Source organism: Callionymus lyra, chromosome 14 (assembly GCF_982586985.1).
Source record: "Callionymus lyra chromosome 14, fCalLyr1.hap1.1, whole genome shotgun sequence".
NCBI lineage: Eukaryota > Metazoa > Chordata > Actinopteri > Syngnathiformes > Callionymidae > Callionymus > Callionymus lyra.
Genome location: NC_141831.1, coordinates 6,578,882 through 6,599,070, shown reverse-complemented (window position 1 = coordinate 6,599,070; position 20,189 = coordinate 6,578,882). Strand labels below are relative to the sequence as shown.

The window sequence follows — 20,189 nt, the reverse complement described above, 5'->3', positions numbered from 1 at the left end:
GTTTCATCTTTTTTGTTTCGCTAACCTGACTGCAAACATCCTAGTAGCTGTCCGTGGTGCTGAATCCTTTTCTTTTTATGTATTATTATGAGGAAAAACGCATTCACATTAAAAAGTTAATCAATTATATATATATATTTCAATTAACTGTTTTTAGTTTATATTAAAATTGTGGTTCTTAAGAATGTGCCCTAATTTTATATTGTTATTCAAATACATTGCAATATTTATTTCTTTTTTGTCTTAAATTAAAAGCATCTAAAATGGATTTAAAAAAAGAGTAATACTATGGTGCCTCATGGAGTAATACTATGGTGCCTCATTGAGCAATACTATGGAGCCTAATGGAGTAATACTATGGAGCCTCTCAGGAGTAATACTATGGAGCCTTTCGTGGGGTAATACTGTGGTGTCTAATGGAGTAATACTATGCAGCCTCTCAGGAGTAATACTATGTTGCCTCTTAGGAGTAATACTATGGTACCTAATGGAGTAATACTATGGAGCCTCTCAGGAGTAATACTATGGTGTCTACTGGAGTAATACTATTGAGCCTCTCAGGAGTAATACTATGGTGTCTAATGGAGTAATACTATTGAGCCTCTCAGGAGTAATAATATGGTATCTAATGGAGTAATACTATTGAGCCTCTCAGGAGTAATACTATGGTGTCTAATGGAGTAATACTATTGAGCCTCTCAGGAGTAATACGATGGTGTCTAATGGAGTAATACTATTGAGCCTCTCAGGAGTAATAATATGGTATCTAATGGAGTAATACTATTGAGCCTCTCAGGAGTAATACTATGGTGCCTCTTGGGAGTAATGGAGCCTCTCGGAAGTAATACTATGGAGCCTCTCGGAATAAATTGCAATCCTTTTTTTATTTTTGGTCTTAAAATAAAAGCATCTCAAATAGATTTTAAAAACTAAAACTTTAATATAATTATTTTAAAAACCTGGACAGATTATCCGGTCAAAAATGTTAAATTTATTAGCTTTGAATGTCTGCTAATATTCTTAGTGTTATTTTTGCTTTTATTTTATTTTAAAGTTATAGAATACATTTGTTTCTTTAATTTATATTAATATTTCACTACTCTTAAATGATCATATAAATCCTAATTCCTAAAAAATACAGTGGCAGATATTCAAGTATAAATGTAAAAGGCCACACGTGTCTTAATATCTGCTTTACCCGGATTTAATTTCACTTTTTCTATCCTTGTTTCCTCGAGTTTTGCTTGATTTCATGAACCAACAAATCTGATGAATCAGACAAACTATGTGATTTCAAACTTGGCAAGAAGTGAAGAAGTTTTTTCACTTGATTCTTGCCTCTGAGGGGGAAAGAATCGATCTAAAAATCACAAAACCAAATCTCCATTAAACAAGCTTCGCTGCTCATAATTACAGCCGCTGACGAAGCAGCCGGGGACGGATCAGACTTAATGGAAGTTATAGAAGTCTTTGGAAGGATCCTTCAAACATCCCAGCACAAAGTTCAAAAGGTCAACAATGCTCCACTGAAGATGCCTTTTTCTATATTATTTACTTAGAAAATAAAAGTAATACTTTAATACATAACACATTGCTCTCTGGTATAAACATGCCTGCAGCGGTTGACCAATGAGGCGTCTGTGTTTTGGTCATGTGATTTAGGACTCAGACAAGAGACTCTGATATCAATAAAGTTTTTTTTCGAGTAGTGCACTTTTATGAACGATCGTTTAAAGATACGATAAATACAACAATTGTATTCAAAAGGGTTCTTAAATTACAAAAAAATGGACAAAAGGCTTCACCGGATTGATATGGATATTCTCAAAGTACTACAGTGTCAAGTGCGATTAACAACATTCTGACAGATGTTTGATGTTGATGTTTGTGTACTACACAAGATAGGTCGGAGGTCAGTTATAACCATCAGAATAAATACAGAAGGCTTTTATGGAGCACTGTTCACTTTTGAGAATATTAACGGCGCCTAATAGTCCGAAAAATACTGATGAAGTGGGGAAATGTCTCTGTTACGTTGGCTATTATTATGAATTGGAAATGAGTTGAAAATAATAAGTTATTATTTTATTATCCAATAACTACTGGAATGGCTTTGTTGTGATGGGATTGGGGATAGTTTGAATGGAGAAAGAACAACTTCTAGTGGTCACTGCATGTAACCGGTTACAAAACGGTTCCAAACCTCCCCTGAAATATACATATAAATACCAGGTTTACACATAAAATAATGTACAGATGTAAGTATCGTCTGATGTACACATTAGAGGTGGAGTTACGAATGCCGTATAAATGAAGGAAATAAAAAGTAGAATAAAGTTTTGTCTACCAGGTGGTTTTCTCTAAATCAAGGTACATTAATATTTATGTTTAGTAGATTTATGTTTATAAAGATGCCATTAAGATAATAAATGTCTTATTTCTGTGTCAGTAAATCAACGATAGAAAACACCTTTAGCTCCTTCTTCCCTCCTCTCCTCCCTCTCTCTCCCTCCCTCCCTCTGTCTCTCTCTCTCTCTCTCTCTCTCTCCTCTCAGGGGTTCAGATCAGCAGGCTCACCTATTCCTCTTTTGGATCCCAGCACCAAAACGTCCCGAACCGAACTCCTCTTGACTTCTGTGACTAAATCCTCTTGTCATGTCAAAGACCTTCTTCTGTCTTCACTCCTGCGAGCGGAACCTGATCTGATCCGGTCTTTAATGCCAGGTCTCCTTCTGTGAGAGCGCCATGGAGGAGAAGATGTGGATTCTACACACGGACTGTGGTTTCAAAGGGGGTTTCTCGGTTCGGAACCGGCTGTGTTTGGCGGCGGCGCTGTGTTTCCTGTCCGGTCCCGTCGGGACGGACGACGCGTGTCCAGCGCGGTGCGTCTGCGCCAGAGACTCGGGGACGGTGACCTGCGAGGACTGGTGGGACTCGGCGGTGCCGGAGCTACCCGACTGGACCAGAACCTTCACGCTCAGGGGCGGGAACGTGTCCACTTTGCCGCGCGGTGCCTTCATGAACAACGGCAGCGAGTCGGAGATCACGAGCCTGTCCCTGTCCGGGAGCGGGATCCAGACCATCGAGCCTTACGCCTTCCTGGGGCTGACCCGGCTGCACCTGCTGGACCTCAGCCACAACAGGCTGGAGTTCATCTCCTCCAGATCCTTCCAGGGTCTGCAGCAGTTGCGCTCCTTGTCCCTGAACTGCTCGCTGTCGCCGTCGGCCGTGACGCAACTTCCCGACGCGCTCAACACGGAAAGTTTGCGCAACTTGCACCGCCTGGACCTGGCGGGGAACCAGCTCCGGTCCATCCCGCAGCTGAGGCTCGACGTCCGCCACCTGCACAGCCTGGTCCTGGTCAACAACTCCATCGAGAGCGTGGGCAGGGATGACGTCAGCGGGCTGTACCTGCACCGGCGCGCGCGCGTCTACCTGTCCGCGAACCCCTTCAGGTGCAACTGCGACCTGGAGTCCTTCTACTACTGGCTCAAGAACTCGTCCCAGTGCGCGGACGCGGCTCGGCTGCTGTGCAGCGAGCCCGAGAACAAGAGGGGGGTCCCCCTGGAGAAGCTGCGGGGCGAGGACGTGGACTGCCTGGCGGAGAACCTGGAGGCGGTCTCCTACGTGTTCCTGGGGCTGGTCCTGGCCCTGATCGGCCTGGTGTTCCTCATGGTCCTGTACTTGAACCGCGAGGGCATCAAGCGGTGGCTGAACAACATCAGGGACGCGTGCAGGGACCAGATGGAGGTCTACCATTATCGCTACGAGCAGGACTCGGATCCAAGACTCGCTAACGTGGCGGTGTGAGGAAGAGAACCCGGAGTAGACCACACTGTCAGAGTCCTCTCAGAGGGGGAAACCACCATCCCAGGTACCTCTTCTCCAGGAACCCTCATCTTTGCAACACCTCCTGCAGGTTAACTCTCGCCGGAGTACCCGGAGTAACCTGTCATTCTCACAGAGTCCGCCAAAACATTCTTCCATTTCATCCTGTTAACCGTTATTTTAACACAGCTCGGAAAGTGGAGTACCCCAAGTAAACCAACGCAACACTCAGCAAATCAGTTATTGGGATACACTTCATTTAGCAAATTTTTGACTTAAAAACATTTTTTTCATAGTTTTCTGTTTCCGATAACATTCTTTTAACGATATTTTAAATGTGGTTTAAAGTTTGAAAATGTCTTTATGGAGAAAAAAATAAGGCAAATGATTTCTTCAATTTATAAAAAAAAACAAAAAAATGTACTTTACAATACTTTAAAAAATGATGTATTCATCACAACAATTGTACTCTTTCAATGTTATCCCCTGGTGGTATAAACCTACTTAACTACTTCTTCACAATTGATGGATGTTCAAAGATTTTCTTTTAAAAAGCTACAAAAACAAATAATTAACTGGAAAAAAATTAAGTTCATGATCTATGCAAGCGACAAAATAAAAACAAAAAAGGAATAAAAAAAATAAAAATCCACCTCTGAGCATGAAAATGGTTAATGTTAATTTATGTCTAGCATTCTTTGGATGTATTTTCCTATTGTCCTGCTCTTTCTTAGTTTAAAAGCGGAGTACTGTGAGTAAACCAACACTCTTCACAATCATGATAATAATCAATGATAAATTCATCCATAACTCTCACTTTTGTTGCCAATTTGTGCGTTTTTTTTTTACTTCCGACGAAAGTAGGACGCACATGCAAGTTGGTGGGCAAGCAAAACCAGTTCAAAAAGGACTCTCCAGGTACTCCATTAGACGTGGTCATCACCCTCTGTGGACAGAGTTAGCTCCCTGTCGTTCTGTGATGAAACAAACTCTTCTTTTCTCGGACACGAAAAAACTACCTGTGGAACTTTCCTTTTGCATGTCAATGCCACTGGAGTACACGGAGTAAACCCAGCAGGATTCAGCCTTTTTTTTGTTGAGGAGTACACAGGAAATCTCCTCAATCCCAGGAGGGGAAGAGCAAACTGTACGTAAAGGAGTCTTTTTACGGACCAAACATCGGAGTACCCGGAGGACTCGTAGGATTTGACTTCATTTTCAAGAAACAAAGGCAGCTGCAGTTGTTCACCTCCGCTCATACACACACGCTCACACACACACACTCACACACACACGCTCACACACACACGCTCACACACACACAGCCAAAGCGAAGACTTTGTTATCTGAGGATCGATCAATGCTTACCAAGCTTCATGTTAACCTGCAGCTAACTTAGAATTACCTCAACAATATATCACGCAACGACTGTACATGATCCCGCTGGAATATATATGATCACGCTTAATAAATGATACAAATGCAACATCGTGGACTTCAGTCCTTTTTTAAAAAGACAAGGGGGTTTGTAGGAGTGCCCAGCTAGCCGGGGCGAGAGACAGATCAACCGGTACATGTAGATAAGCGGTTGGTAGTTGAGGATATGAAGAGACCTTCAACGATCCACGAGTACATGTGGACCGAGTTGTAAATTCAGTGGAAGATGTTGTGTGTGTGCGTGTGTGTTGTTGTGATGTGTGACTCTTTTGTATCATCAGTGTGTGTGTGTGTGTGTGTTGACTCTATGGTATCATCAGTGTGTGTGTGCGTGTGTGTTGACTCTATTGTATCATCAGTGTGTGTGTGTGTGTGTGTTGACTCTATGGTATCATCAGTGTGTGTGTGCGTGTGTGTTGATTCTATTGTATCATCAGTGTGTGTGTGCGTGTGTGTTGACTCTATGGTATCATCAGTGTGTGTGTGTGTGTTGACTCTATGGTATCATCAGTGTGTGTGCGTGTGTGTTGACTCTATTGTATCATCAGTGTGTGTGTGCGTGTGTGTTGACTCTATGGTATCATCAGTGTGTGTGTGTGTGTGTTGACTCTATGGTATCATCAGTGTGTGTGTGCGTGTGTGTTGACTCTATGGTATCATCAGTGTGTGTGTGTGTGTGTGTTGACTCTATGGTATCATCAGTGTGTGTGTGCGTGTGTGTTGACTCTATGGTATCATCAGTGTGTGTGTGTGTGTGTGTGTTGACTCTATGGTATCATCAGTGTGTGTGTGTGCGTGTGTGTTGACTCTATTGTATCATCAGTGTGTGTGTGCGTGTGTGTTGACTCTATGGTATCATCAGTGTGTGTGTGTGTGTGTGTTGACTCTATGGTATCATCAGTGTGTGTGTGCGTGTGTGTTGACTCTATTGTATCATCAGTGTGTGTGTGTGTGTGTGTTGACTCTATGGTATCATCAGTGTGTGTGTGTGTGTGTGTGTGTTGACTCTATGGTATCATCAGTGTATGTGTGCGTGTGTGTTGACTCTATTGTATCATCAGTGTGTGTGTGCGTGTGTGTTGACTCTATTGTATCATCAGTGTGTGTGTGCGTGTGTGTTGACTCTATGGTATCATCAGTGTGTGTGTGTGTGTGTGTGTGTTGACTCTATTGTATCATCAGTGTGTGTGTGTACAAAACTCTTTTCATTGAAATATTGACATTGAGAAAAGGAACTTAAGCTCCGCCGACTGAAAACACTTTGTTTTTCTGGAGATATAATCTTGTTGACCACAACCACACCCACTCTGGTGTGATCGGTCGAGCGTTGGAGGTTTGTCACATCGCGTCGTCAATACCGGTAGTCCCCACCTCAAAGGGACTCTTTGTATAAACAAACAGGCGTGATTACAGCTGGCTGGAGGAGTGAAGCCATTGTTACGTCATAACGGACTCTCGTAACCTCTCGTTTGTCCAGATTTCAGAGCAACTTTATAAAGTAATGAGTGTAAAACATGGTCGTGATGAGGAACTTAGTGCATCTTGGAGAGAAGAACATGTACTACATGTCAGGAGAGTTTATTATTAGTTGATCTTTAAAAGGAAAAAATAATAGATACACTTGTCCTTCCTTGCAAAATCTAATTTTTGCCTTAATTAAGAAAGTCAATTAGCCACAAAATATAATAATGGAAGTCCTGATTGACTTTCTTCTATATATCTATCAAGAAAACATTCTTGCTCTCCTGCTCACTTTTTACAACAAAAGTATTTGGTCACTAATGGTTCAAAACTTGAAAAGAAATCTACTTTACGTCCCAAATAAGTCAGAATCCAGTCACTGCGACAACGATACAGCAGCAGAAAATACTCCCTTGTCGTTATTATGAGTACTATTTGAGGTTAAAGAGTTTTCACGACAGTATTTGTGTCGTTTACTAGTTGAGGTTTGTGTTTCTTTTGCCTTTGAACCATCAAAGAAAATAGTCCTTTGAAGTAAGAAAGAAGGTGTGTGTGTGTGTGTGTGTGTGTGTGTGTGTGTGTGTGTGTGTGTGTGTCCGCAGGTGTGCGTGGTTGTTTTGGTAACAAAGAAGAAGAAGAAAAAAGAACATAAATAAAAGATGAAATCACTTCGTTCTTCGCTGACCCAGAAACGGTGAGCAAAATATGTGGACGAGCTCTCCTCTAATTACACTTGTGGAGGCGCTCGAGTTACCTGGACACTCGGGTCACCTGATGAGCTCGGTCACGTCCACGAGGACCTAAAACCAAAGAGGAAAACCCTGAGGGAGTGAAACAGGAAGTGAGGATTTACCTGAAAGAATTCTGCATCAGGGACTGGTTTGATGTCGGCATTACAGTCACGGGTCAGATGAAAATACGACGATCTGTTACTTACACTTGTAGATTATTTTATGTTATGTTATGTTATTCCCTATGTCATAATTTTATGCAACTGTTGTGTTACATGCAGTCTCGCTAAATCACCACTAGAGGTTTCTGTCTCTATTCAAACTCCTAATCCCATCACGACAAAGCTGTTCCAGTTGTTTTTAGATTCAAAAAAAAAACTTTGTTCTTGTAAACCCATTTCACAACTTCACAACTAAGTCAAATTGATGGAAACAAGAGGTACAGACTTTTGTTACTTTAGAGAAAATACCATCATCTTTTTGAAATAAAAGTAAGTAAGTAATATTTGTAGAGCGCTTTTCTAGACCAGGGTCACAAAGCGCTTAAACAATCAAAACAATACTCAATAAAAATATATACTTTAAAAGATCAAGACACCCCAAGACAAGTCTCAGAGAATCGAGTAAAAGCACGAATAAAAGTGTCTTAAGATGTTTCTTGAAGGAGTCAGTAGATCATCAAACACAGATGTTTCTTGAAGGAGTCAGTAGATCATCAAACACAGATGTTTCTTGAAGGAGTCAGTAGATCATCAAACACAGATGTTTCTTGAAGGAGTCAGTAGATCATCAAACACAGATGTTTCTTGAAGGAGTCAGTAGATCATCAAACACAGATGTTTCTTGAAGGAGTCAGTAGATCATCAAACACAGATGTTTCTTGAAGGAGTCAGTAGATCATCAAACACAGATGTTTCTTGAAGGAGTCAGTAGATCATCAAACACAGAGATGGTTCCAAAGCTTAGGAGCAACAGTCTGGAAGGATTTCTCTCCTCTGGTCCTGAAGCATGTTCAGGAACCATCAGTAGATTCTGATCCACAGACCTCAGAGCCCGAGCTGGGGTGTAAGTCTGGATCAGATCACTGATGGAAGGTCTGACCATGAATAGATCTAAAAGTAAGAACCAGAATTTTAAAATGATCCTGAAAGAAACTGGCAGCCAGTGAAGAGTTTGAAGGATCGGAGAAATGTGAGTTCTTCTACTAGAGCGGCTCAGAATTCTCGCTGAACCTCCTACTTGTTAAGACATGAAAATAAAAGGTTTTAATAGATAAAAGGCATATTTTGATTTATGGAGTTAATTGTATTTTTAATCTTCAACAGCAGTTCTATGCAATATGGGTGGAAGTCTCGGGGCAGACCTAGAAAGTACTGGGTTGATAATGTAAGTCAATGGAGCTACTTTGGAAGGAGCTTTAAAAGTGCATCTTGACAACATGGAGCAGGATGTGAGGTTCATGACAGGACAGTGAAAAGGCTTCGGGGGAAACAAGGGCTGAACTCTGGTCCTGCTGATGTCGAGCATCATGTCCGCCTCAGTCGCGCTCAGCGTTCCACAGAGTCAGCATCACAAAGACGCCCTCGAAAACCAACCAGCTTAGTTTTGACAAGCCTGTCGTCGCCGCGTAAAATCATCGTCAGCAGCGAGAGGTTCAGGGATGAAGCTAATTATCGTCACAACAACAGTCGAGGAGAAAAGTACCAACACAGCGAGACCGGATGACGAGCAGGTCGAGTGCAGCGTGGATGTTGAGGTCGAGCAGAGGTCGCTGGTTCAATTCCCAAGTATTATGATAACAATCTTAAAAATAATTAATTTTATAATATAATAATAACTTTTCCTTTTAAAAAAGTATCATTAACTTGTTTAGAAATAATATTAATAATACAATTTCCTTTTAAAAAAGTATTATTACCTTGTTTAGAAATAATATTAATAATAACTTTTCCTTTTAAAAAAGTATCATTAACTTGTTTAGAAATAATATAAATAATAACATTTTCTCTTAAAAATTAAGGATATATTTGAGGGGAAAAAGATTAAATTTAGTAAATTAATGAAAAAATGTAATGTAATATATTTTGCACAACGATTTATCATCTGCATATACATGCTTTAAAAATAAATAAATACATCTTTCATTAAAAATAAAGTAATACAAATAAATAAACATAGATGTAAAAAAAACTAAAAACACACAAGGTATTAAATAGAGAAAACATATTAATTTAAAAATATTTAAATACAAATCTATGAAATTCTAGGAGCCAATAATATCAGTTACTCGTTTAATGAAATGGAAAATACCCCCCAAAAAAGAAGCAACACTAAATGTGTTTTAATTAGTATTTAACGGTGAATTGAATGATGTAAACTTAACTTTTGATTTATTTATATTTAACCGCAGAAGAAACTATCAAACAAAAATATAATTTTGACTCCACCTCGCCGATAAACCCAAGCAGAGGTCAGGAACATAAGGAGCAACATAAGTGTTCACTCTCTCACCCTCTCCCTCCTCACCTCTTCATTCAGGGATTGTATCCAGTCGAGTGATTTCAGAAGGACGAAGGCGTTTAAGCTGTAGCCGGAGCTGTTAAAAGAAAGATCAAGAAAAGATCCATTAATGGTCGAACACGCGGACCTGTCGACGGGAAGGACGTCTGCGAGGAGACGTCCATCGCTTGACGGCAGATTACAAACTAATCCAAGGATCTATTGCTTTATCTTTAAGGTGAAAACTTTTTACCAAGGAATTAAGTTGCTTTCGAGGTGAAGGGTCAAATCTCACTCTGACGCAGGAGATCAAGTTTCAGCGTCGTATCGTTTCCTCAGTGTAACGTTACAGTCACGACACGTGTGAGGAAAACACCTTTTGCTGCCATCCTCCCACATCCAGTAACTTTCACCGACTTCTCTCCTTCACCCCGACCCACACTAAACACACACATAAACACACTAATGCAGGGAAGGAACAGAACCTTCTGATCTGTCGACGTCGACTTGACCCTCATTACAAACCCGGCAACCCCGGACACACAAACACCACAACAAATAAAAGAAGGAACCTCCTCCACACTGACAATTATCACAGTAACACAAACCAAAACATTGACGGATCAAACACACCAAACACATACTAAAAATCACTGCTTTACATCTCAAATAACAAACACTATTGAAAAAAGACACATAAAATGTAATACGAATTGCCAACTTTACACACTGAAACACACACCCTTACATACACCAAATTTTGAACATCAAAGACACACTAACACATATATATACGTAACATATATGAAGACATGGTGAGGCAGACTTAAATAGACAGACAAACACTTAAAAAACTATAAAAAAAAAAGAGCAAAACCACCTTTTATACACAATAAATCACACAGTCACCATTTACACACTATAACATACACTATAGACTAAGTGAAAAAAAACATACAAAAACAAATAGTCACACTTTACATTTAAAAACATTGATACAGCAAGAACCACTTTATTATTAAAGAAAATAACTTCTAAAACAAAACACACCAGAATGTGAATGGATTCCAAAACAAACAAAAAACTAAATTTAGATTCACTCTAAAAACACATACACAACTAAAATAGAAATTAATATCACTCAAAAACTGACACACAAACACAAACATTTACAAACGAAAAACTCTTTTACAACAAACCACACTAAAACATAAATGGATTCTAAAATAAAGAAAAATAAAATAGTATTTAATCCACTTGTAAAAACTAAAACACCCATACACAAGGGAAATAGGCATGAATAGCACTCTAATCTATCACAGAAACACGTGCATTTACGAAAGAAAAAAAACACTTCTTCAACAAAACACACCATAACACGATCAGTTTCCTGACTTACTTCATGTACCTAAATACACAAGAATAGTGACCATCGCCCAAGACAAAACACAAGCAGGATCATGACATGGACAACTACACTCATGAACACTAAAAGGCACATTGACACACACTAAAACTGCCACACTAAATGTCACTCACAAACACCAAAACAAACACCCAAGATTAAAAACTAAAAACATGACAAACCTTAGTACAAATACTTCTGAAAGTGTGAAAATAAAAAGCTACACAAAAAAAAGGTTTTTCTTCCTCATTAGTGTTGGTGTATCAATCAATCACGTCTCAGCTACAGACCAGGACCAGATCTCCGACCATGGGAACCACAGAACAGCATCTGATCCTCTGACCCTCGAGGGCTCAGAGTTCACGACCGGCGCTGCTTCAACATTGACCCAGATTATTGTTCTGGCTCGGATCGATCCAGACTTCACGACCAGAGATCAATACTCTCATAACTCATCCGATCATATCGATATTTAAGGGAACAGATGTGCCGACCTTCAACATCCAGATCTATTAAAAATGTTTTTGTTTTATATTTACAGACATTAAACGTCCCTGACTGACTCCAGTGTTTCACTCGAGGTTGAACTGTGTGAATATTTCATGTCGTCCTTCAAAGTGCTGAGAGGGAAACTTGGAGCTGACGAGCTGTCCAACAAACACCAGAGCGTTCAGTGGCTCTGAAGAGACCAACATCAAAACTGAGATTTCACTTCCAGTTTTTCTTAACTACAGATTGTATTATACAGCGTTTACTCTATGTTTTAAATACTGACGTGTTTGTGAAAACTTCCTCTGTGTTGGTGTTCATGTGTTTTTTTTATTTTTGCATAAATATCCATACATTTTTTTTTAATCATGTTTTATTTTAACCAGTTATTTTATGGTTTATATTTGAATTCCATAATATAAAAGTTTAGTCATTAAATCGCTTTATTTATTAACATACAAATGTTCACTTTCATTTTATTTTTCTGTTGCAATTAAACTTCTGGCTGCTAGGTGGCAGCAGTCATTACGCCTCCGAATGAAATCCTGTGAGATCCCGGCAATGACTGAGGACGAGAGGATACAGTGACTCCAGCAGCTCTTAAAGCTGATGTTTGGACATATTTTGGTTTGAAAACATATGAAAGCAGTTACGACTTTGTCAAGAGTCATGTGGTCTGTAAATACTACAACACCAGAGTCAAGTACTGGACAATACTACACATATATACTTGTTAAAACACTATCACAACACCAGAGTCAAGTACTGGACAATACTACACATATATACTTGTTACTACACTATCACAACACCAGAGTCAAGTACTGGACAATACTACACATATATACTTGTTAATACACTATCACAACACCAGAGTCAAGTACTGGACAATACTACACATATATCCTTGTTACTACACTATCACAACACCAGAGTCAAGTACTGGACAATACTACACATATATCCTTGTTACTACACTATCACAACACCAGAGTCAAGTATTGGACAATACTACACATATATACTTGTTACTACACTATCACAACACCAGAGTCAAGTACTGGACAATACTACACATATATCCTTGTTACTACACTATCACAACACCAGAGTCAAGTACTGGACAATACTACACATATATACTTGTTACTACACTATCACAACACCAGAGTCAAGTACTGGACAATACTACACATATATACTTGTTACTACACTATCACAACACCAGAGTCAAGTACTGGACAATACTACACATAAATACTTGTTACTACACTATCACAACACCAGAGTCAAGTACTCGACAATACTAAACATATATCTATTCGTTAGTACAGTACCACTATGTATGTTATCGTCATCCCTGTATCATGATACATATTGCGTCATATTCTTGACAATACACACGTCTAGACACGCGTATAACTCGTTACATTCACAAAGATCCCCTGAGACCCTGGCGATGACTGAGGACAAGAGGATACAGTGAGTCCAGCAGCTTTTAAAGTTGATGTTTGAACATATTTTGGTTTAAAAACAAATTAAAAAGCAGTTACGACGTCATGTGGTCTGGCTCATGCTCGGGCTCTGAGGTCTGTGGATCAGAATCTACTGATGGTTCCTGAACTTCAGGACCAGAGGAGAGAAATCCTTCCAGACTGTTGCTCCTAAGCTTTGGAACCATCTCTGTGTTTGATCTACTGACTCCTTCAAGAAACATCTGTGTTTGATGATCTACTGACTCCTTCAAGAAACATCTGTGTTTGATGATCTACTGACTCCTTCAAGAAACATCTGTGTTTGATGATCTACTGACTCCTTCAAGAAACATCTGAAGACATTTTTATTTTTGTTTCTCCCTGATTTTCTGAGACTCTTGTGTTCGTCTTATGTATCTTTTGATCTTTTAAAGTATATACTTTATTGAGTATTTTTTTAAGTGTTATAGCGCTTTGTGACCCTGGTCTAGAAAAGCGCTCTACAAATATTACTTACTTACTAATAAACTGAACACAACAAACACCAAAACACACATGGTTGCTCTAGTAGAAGCTCGAGTGAAACGCTTAAAACACCAAACATTTCTGATTCGTTTAAGGTTTTCTACTTAAACTTCTCTGTGATCCTTTTTCGATGTCAACAAAATAACATCATCATGTTTTTAGTGAATGTCTTTCTACAGGCGCGACCCTGAGGGTCTGGATCTAACGCTTCCTAAATCACGAAGAATGATGACCACACGCAGCCTCATGAGCTCCTTCAGTCTCAGTTGTTAATGGCGTCACAGGGGAGTGAAGCGTGTTGGTAAACAAACCTGCCGTTACTATGAGTCTCATTAAAAGTTCTTTCATTTTGTCCAGAGCGAGCGAGGACGTTAATAAAGTGTTTTGCATCGTCAAACGCTGAAAACGAAATAACGATGTTTACTTTGATGATGGAACGTTTTTGTAATTATTTTATTATTAGCAAAAGATGACTCACCAAGTCATTACCACAAAGTAGGACACGTTTTTCTTCTTTGTAAATAATAACAAATGTATATCATAGCGACACTACATCGTGTTCAACCGATGGTTGTATGTTTGTAAATTGTGTATCTTCATATGAAAAACTCACTAGAAATATGTACAAAAATAAAATAATGTTAATGTAACAAATATTTGGTTCATTTGGAAATGAAGTATGTTTCATTTGTACTTTTCATTGTGTTTTTGGTTTTTGGTGAAGTATCATCGAATTATAATAATGGTAAGTAAGTAAGTAAGTAAGTAAGTAATCAAAGGTTATTTGGAAAGATCTTTCCAGACCAGGGTCACAAAGCACTTTAACAATCAAAAACAATATCAAGTTAAAATATATATACTTTAAAAGATCAAAACACATAAAAAACACAGGAGTCTCAGAAAATCAGGGAAAAGCTCAAATAAAAGTGTCTTGAGATGTTTCTTGAAGGAGTCAGTAGATCATCAAACACAGATGTTTCTTGAAGGAGTCAGTAGATCATCAAACACAGATGTTTCTTGAAGGAGTCAGTAGATCATCAAACACAGATGTTTCTTGAAGGAGTCAGTAGATCATCAAACACAGATGTTTCTTGAAGGAGTCAGTAGATCATCAAACACAGATGTTTCTTGAAGGAGTCAGTAGATCATCAAACACAGATGTTTCTTGAAGGAGTCAGTAGATCATCAAACACAGATTTTCTTGAAGGAGTCAGTAGATCATCAAACACAGATGTTTCTTGAAGGAGTCAGTAGATCATCAAACACAGATGTTTCTTGAAGGAGTCAGTAGATCATCAAACACAGATGTTTCTTGAAGGAGTCAGTAGATCATCAAACACAGATGTTTCTTGAAGGAGTCAGTAGATCATCAAACACAGATGTTTCTTGAAGGAGTCAGTAGATCATCAAACACAGATGTTTCTTGAAGGAGTCAGTAGATCATCAAACACAGAGATGGTTCCAAAGCTTAGGAGCAACAGTCTGGAATGATTTCTCTCCTCTGGTCTGGAAGTTCAGGAACCATCAGTAGATTCTGATCCACAGACCTCAGAGCCCGAGCTGGGGTGTAAGTCTGGATCATCTGACTATGAATAGATCTGAACGTAAGAACCAGAATTTTTAAGTTGATCCTGAAAGAAACTGGCAGCCAGTGAAGAGTTTTAAGGATCGGAGAAATGTGAGTTCTTCTACTGGAGCGGCTCAGAATTCTGGCTGCAGAGTTTTGTATGAACTGCAGGCGAGACACATCCTTCTTCTTTAGACACCAAAATATATTGTTACAATAGTCTAAACGACACAAACACATGGATTATAAGATCCAGATCATGTTGTGGCATCATTTTTCTTAAATTTAGAGATTTTTCTCAGTTGAAACAGTTTCTGGTCAGTTTTGTGCAGTGTTGAACTAGAGACATGTCTTTGTCAAATACAACACCCAGGTCTCTCAGGCTCAGTTTGACAGACTGACCTAAGTGACCCAAGTACTGACTCAACTCTGGAACTCTAAATGTATACTATTCTTATGTAAAGTATCATCTAATTTATCAAGGTAGCGCATTATTGCGATGACTGGAAAGAGCAAAACAAAATGACAAACATTTGTTTCAGGAAATTCAGTTTTCGATACTTTGTAGATTGTTTTCAATAGTTTTTAATATTCTTTCAGAGTTTGTAAATTGGTCTTGAGAATTTGTAAATTTGTTTCAATAGTTTTGACATATTAAACAAATTCATAATTTGTAATAGTTTTTTGAGAACTTGTAGGTTTGTTCCAATAGTTTGTAAATTTGTTTCAAGATAAAATCAGTTCCTATAATTTGTAAATGTGTATGAGTTTGAAAAGTTGTTTCAGTGTTTAAATCCACTGTATTTATCCCAGCCACCACACATTACCGCATCACTTGAATTCACAGGAAATAGCCTGCACATGATGTTTAGGATGAGGTGCGAGACTTTCTTGATTCAGTTGAACCCCAAAGATGTGACAGACTTCAGGAGGTCAAAGGTCCCACGCACACATCCACACGTGCTCGTGACGCTTCGGGACATTGATGATGACCTCACCGTGACCCCAAACACGATTGCAGTCATCGGAATCAGAAAAAAAACATTTGTTTTCGTACTGCATCTTTGTGCTTGAGATCAGAACTTTTATTCTGAAAATCAAGATTTATTTTTGGCGACATCCCTTTTTTTTCCAACTAAGATAATGCAAACCTTTTGAATGCAGATTATATTAATTAGGATTAAACATGTTTGTCGCAGAGAAGGTCACTTACCAGAACCCTTTGATGATGGTGAAGTCATAATCGGGGTTTAGACGCAGGATCCCCAGGATCTGAGGCGCAGCGGGGGATGTCCTTTTGTTTTTGGGGGTCACTCTGACCTGGTGGTTATAAAAACGTGTTTATTTAATATTTAACCATATTTAAAACAGAGTTTTTGATGTACTCTTCGCACATATGAATCGAAATATGATTTTATTATTATTATATCAATAAATATAATGTAAGTAGAACCTTAATCAGTGAAAATGACATAATGAATTTGATAATTCGTAAAAAAAAAAGAAGTAATACGGCTGTTTATTTTTTTATTTTCCCTCTTCAAATTGAATTCACGCCACAAGAGGGAAGTGTTGCGTAAGAAACTATTTTAGTTGTGGTTTCCTTGAGTTCTTTTTTGAGGCACAAATAGTTCGCGAATAATCTAAATTAAAGCTATTAAAATATAGCTAAGTAGTAAACACCTCAAAATATCAAACTATAATAAGAATATGTTTTAAACATTGACATCATATAACGCAATCTCACCTTCAGTTTATCTATCTTCATTTATAATGTGTTCGTTTCTGTCAAAAGACGTTGAAATATATATTGTTTTTAAAAACCGCCTTTTTTTTAATTATGGAACCTCGTTTGAGAGAGACGGAACTATTTGACGGTTACACAGTTGTCCTACATTGAAATGGTTCCGGTCGGCTAACCTTTCCGCATGTTATGAAACTGCATCAAGGTAAAAAGGAAGGATTAAACAGGTATGGACTATTTAAACAATCTAACTCTCTATAAAGAATATTTTAATCTTAACATTATTGTATTTGTATTTAATAGATCTTTGGACTTATTTTATTTACTGTCGTGGAGCAGCTCTGGTTTATGTTTCCTCTTCATGACTTTTTTACAAACATGTTTTAAAGCTTAATGTTACACAAACCGAATTTAATAAAAACTATAAATACAAATCTCCCTTATTCATCTAGTTGTCATTGGTGATAATATGATATGATATGATAAAATGATGAAGGAGCTTATAAATGTTTATTTTGGTTTAGATTGCGGTGATGGCTCCTTTAGAAAAAACAAAAAAAAACAACATACTGTTTAAATTAGTTTTTTCAAATATAAAACTGATCCTAATTCACTGTTGTGTGTTTTAACTCTAGGTGTTTTCAGTCCTGCGTGTCACCATGGCTTCTTCTCCAGCTCACGACCGCAGCCGGGTGGAGGAGGAGGACGACCCCCTGGACAAGATGATCTCTCGCACCGGCTGCGCCGAGCTTCACTACGCCGTGCAGGAGTGTATGGCAGAACATCAGGACTGGCGCGTCTGCCAGAAGCACGTCCAGACGTTCAAAGACTGTATCATGATCTTCCAGAAAACACGGCAGGAGCAGCTGATGAAACGGCAAACGTCCACCAGTTAAATAAATTGTTTTTTTCCCTCCTCTGTACACTGAATATTACCTGAATATTTGTCAGACTGAATCTCACCTGCTCAGAGTAATTATTAAAGTCAGTTTAAAAGCATCCAATGGGATATATTTATTAAATTATATAAAGTTATATGATCATATTTTAATTCAATTGCTGGTTGGATTTATTTTCAAACGATGTAAATGATCCAAACCAAACATTTCTAATAATATATTTAATAATTCATTTAAATGGAAGTTTGAAGTATTTCAGTGTTGTGTGCTTTACATACAAACATGATAAAAAAAACCATCAGAATATGATAAAAGATGAGATAAATTAATCTCTTATTAGAGTAAAACCTGTTGTTAAAAGGATGACAGGAGTTTAAAGACGGCATCACTTCAAAGCCCGTCCGTAAAAGTATGTTTTTAAAAGAAAGAATGATTTTAAACATGATTATATTCATCCACTTTTATGTCATTTTTTAATGAAAAACATTCAGGCACTGAATATAAAAGATGATAAAATACAACCAGTTCAGAATCAGAACATGTTTATTGGCGAAATATGCAAACACAACATAGGATTTATTTAAGTAAAATGAATGAATGAATAAACTTGTTTATTTCTTTAAAATGAAAAACTGTTTCAATTATTTGTACATACAAAATAACAAGACACCAATTAAACTAAAAAAGCAGAATTAAAAAAAGGAAACATAACAAAACCCTGTAGTTTAATTCATAACATTAAAAAATCAAATAACATAATTGTTTCATTTTTTGTAAAGTTTGAAAAAAACACCTGAGGTTTAAGTTAATGCAAGTAACACATTTTCATCACGTTTATCGATCTGTCTTCCATACCTTGGCCTGAGCTCTAGTCCGTAACTTGGCCACAGACGCTCGGATTTCCTGCGTCTGCAGGACGTAGATGATCGGGTTCAACATGGGCGGGAGTGTCATGGTCAGGGACACGTTGATGATCCGGGCGTTGGGGTGTATCACCGCTGAGAAGAGATAGACGAATATGATGGGGAGGTAGAAGATGGACACCAGCAGCAGGTGAGCGCTGCAGGTCTTCAGAGCTTTCAGTCTCTCTCTGAGCGTGGAGATCTTGATCAGAGCCAGGCCGATGAAGCCGTACGTGATGAGGATGAACAGCAGAGGGAACCAGAGTAATGTGGCGATGCAGACGTTGCCCACGATCCGGCTGGGGTAGTTGTCGTTGCAGGCCAGCCTGTAAATAGGCCCGTGGTCGCAGAAGAAGCTCTTGATGACCACGGACTCGCAGAAGGACAGTCTGGTGATGAGGCAGACGGCGGTCAGATTCAGGCCGACGCACAGGAGCCACGCCAGCGCGACCACGGTCAGCATCGACTTGCTGGTGACCTTCACAGAGTAGTGCAGCGGGAACATGATGGCCACCAGGCGGTCGTAGGCCAGGATCACCAGGTTCAAGGACTGCATGGCCGTGAAGGTGAAGTTGAAGAACATGGAGGTCAGACAGTGGTTGTAGGAGATGTGGGGGCGGTCGAAGAGGAAGGTGTCCAGCAGCTTCGGCACCAGCGCCGCGTGGCTGAGCACGTCGGTCAGCACCAGGTTAAACACCGCCAGGTATTTGGGATTCCTCAGGTCGCGATCCCAGACTATCAAGGCCATGACCAAGAAGTTGCCCACCACGGAGACCACGAAGATGATCACCGTGACGACGTAGTAGTATTTCATATTGGGGATCCCTACGAAGCCACTGATGGTGAAGTAAAGCGGACGCACTAGAGTGATGTTTCTGCCCAGAGCAGAGTTGAACAGCTCCATCTGTGAAAGGTCCAGAAGGTCTGGTGTGGAGCTCAGAGCGAGACCAGCTTTAAATGGAGGAGGAGGGTGTTGTTCACTTGTCGCTCGTCTCCTGTGACACATCACACAATTGCATCACTTTGTCCAGATACACAATTTCAAACAATTGATGTTAAAACTTTTGTTCAAAGTCTTCCTAATTTCTTCAGTTCTTGAGCTAAATATCATACTTTAGTATTTTCTTCTGCTTTTAAAGATAAAATAAAGCCTGTCCCAGCTACTTGGGGATAAATGGGGGATACCCTGAACAGTTGTAATACCATGAGAATAGTTAAGGTTTGTAT

The 20,189-nt window shown here is 39.1% G+C and overlaps 3 protein-coding genes across 3 annotated transcripts; 2 read left to right on the top strand and 1 right to left on the bottom strand.

Moving 5' to 3' along the window:
* Positions 1 to 2,745: 2,745 nt before the first annotated feature.
* Positions 2,746 to 4,001, top strand: tpbgl (trophoblast glycoprotein like). The gene has a single exon (XM_087808103.1). The coding sequence runs from the start codon at positions 2,746 to 2,748 to the stop codon at positions 3,808 to 3,810; it is 1,065 nt and encodes a 354-aa protein (XP_087664229.1). The 3' UTR covers positions 3,811 to 4,001.
* Positions 4,002 to 7,493: 3,492 nt separating this feature from the next.
* Positions 7,494 to 19,866, bottom strand: LOC148065863 (olfactory receptor 1J2-like). Its single transcript, XM_087808102.1, has 4 exons — positions 18,916 to 19,866; positions 16,631 to 16,737; positions 9,969 to 10,053; positions 7,494 to 7,526 (listed from the first exon to the last, which is right to left on the bottom strand). The coding sequence occupies exons 1-4, from the start codon at positions 19,864 to 19,866 to the stop codon at positions 7,494 to 7,496; spliced, it is 1,176 nt and encodes a 391-aa protein (XP_087664228.1).
* coa4 (cytochrome c oxidase assembly factor 4 homolog) lies at positions 17,303 to 18,160 on the top strand. The gene is made up of 2 exons (XM_087807469.1): positions 17,303 to 17,388; positions 17,797 to 18,160. The coding sequence occupies exon 2, from the start codon at positions 17,821 to 17,823 to the stop codon at positions 18,055 to 18,057; it is 237 nt and encodes a 78-aa protein (XP_087663595.1). The 5' UTR covers positions 17,303 to 17,388; positions 17,797 to 17,820; the 3' UTR covers positions 18,058 to 18,160.
* Positions 19,867 to 20,189: the final 323 nt, after the last annotated feature.

Coding starts and splice junctions, on each gene's coding strand:
- tpbgl (XM_087808103.1), top strand. CDS start 2,746: ATGGAGGAGAAGATGTGGATTCTACACACGGACTGTGGTTTCAAAGGG.
- coa4 (XM_087807469.1), top strand. CDS start 17,821: ATGGCTTCTTCTCCAGCTCACGACCGCAGCCGGGTGGAGGAGGAGGAC.
- LOC148065863 (XM_087808102.1), bottom strand. CDS start 19,866: ATGGAGCTGTTCAACTCTGCTCTGGGCAGAAACATCACTCTAGTGCGT. Junction 10,054..16,630: donor ACCATCATCAAAGGGTTCTG/GTAAGTGACCTT, acceptor TTCTTTTAACAG/CTCCGGCTACAGCTTAAACG. Junction 7,527..9,968: donor AAGAGGTGAGGAGGGAGAGG/GTGAGAGAGTGA, acceptor CTTTGGTTTTAG/GTCCTCGTGGACGTGACCGA.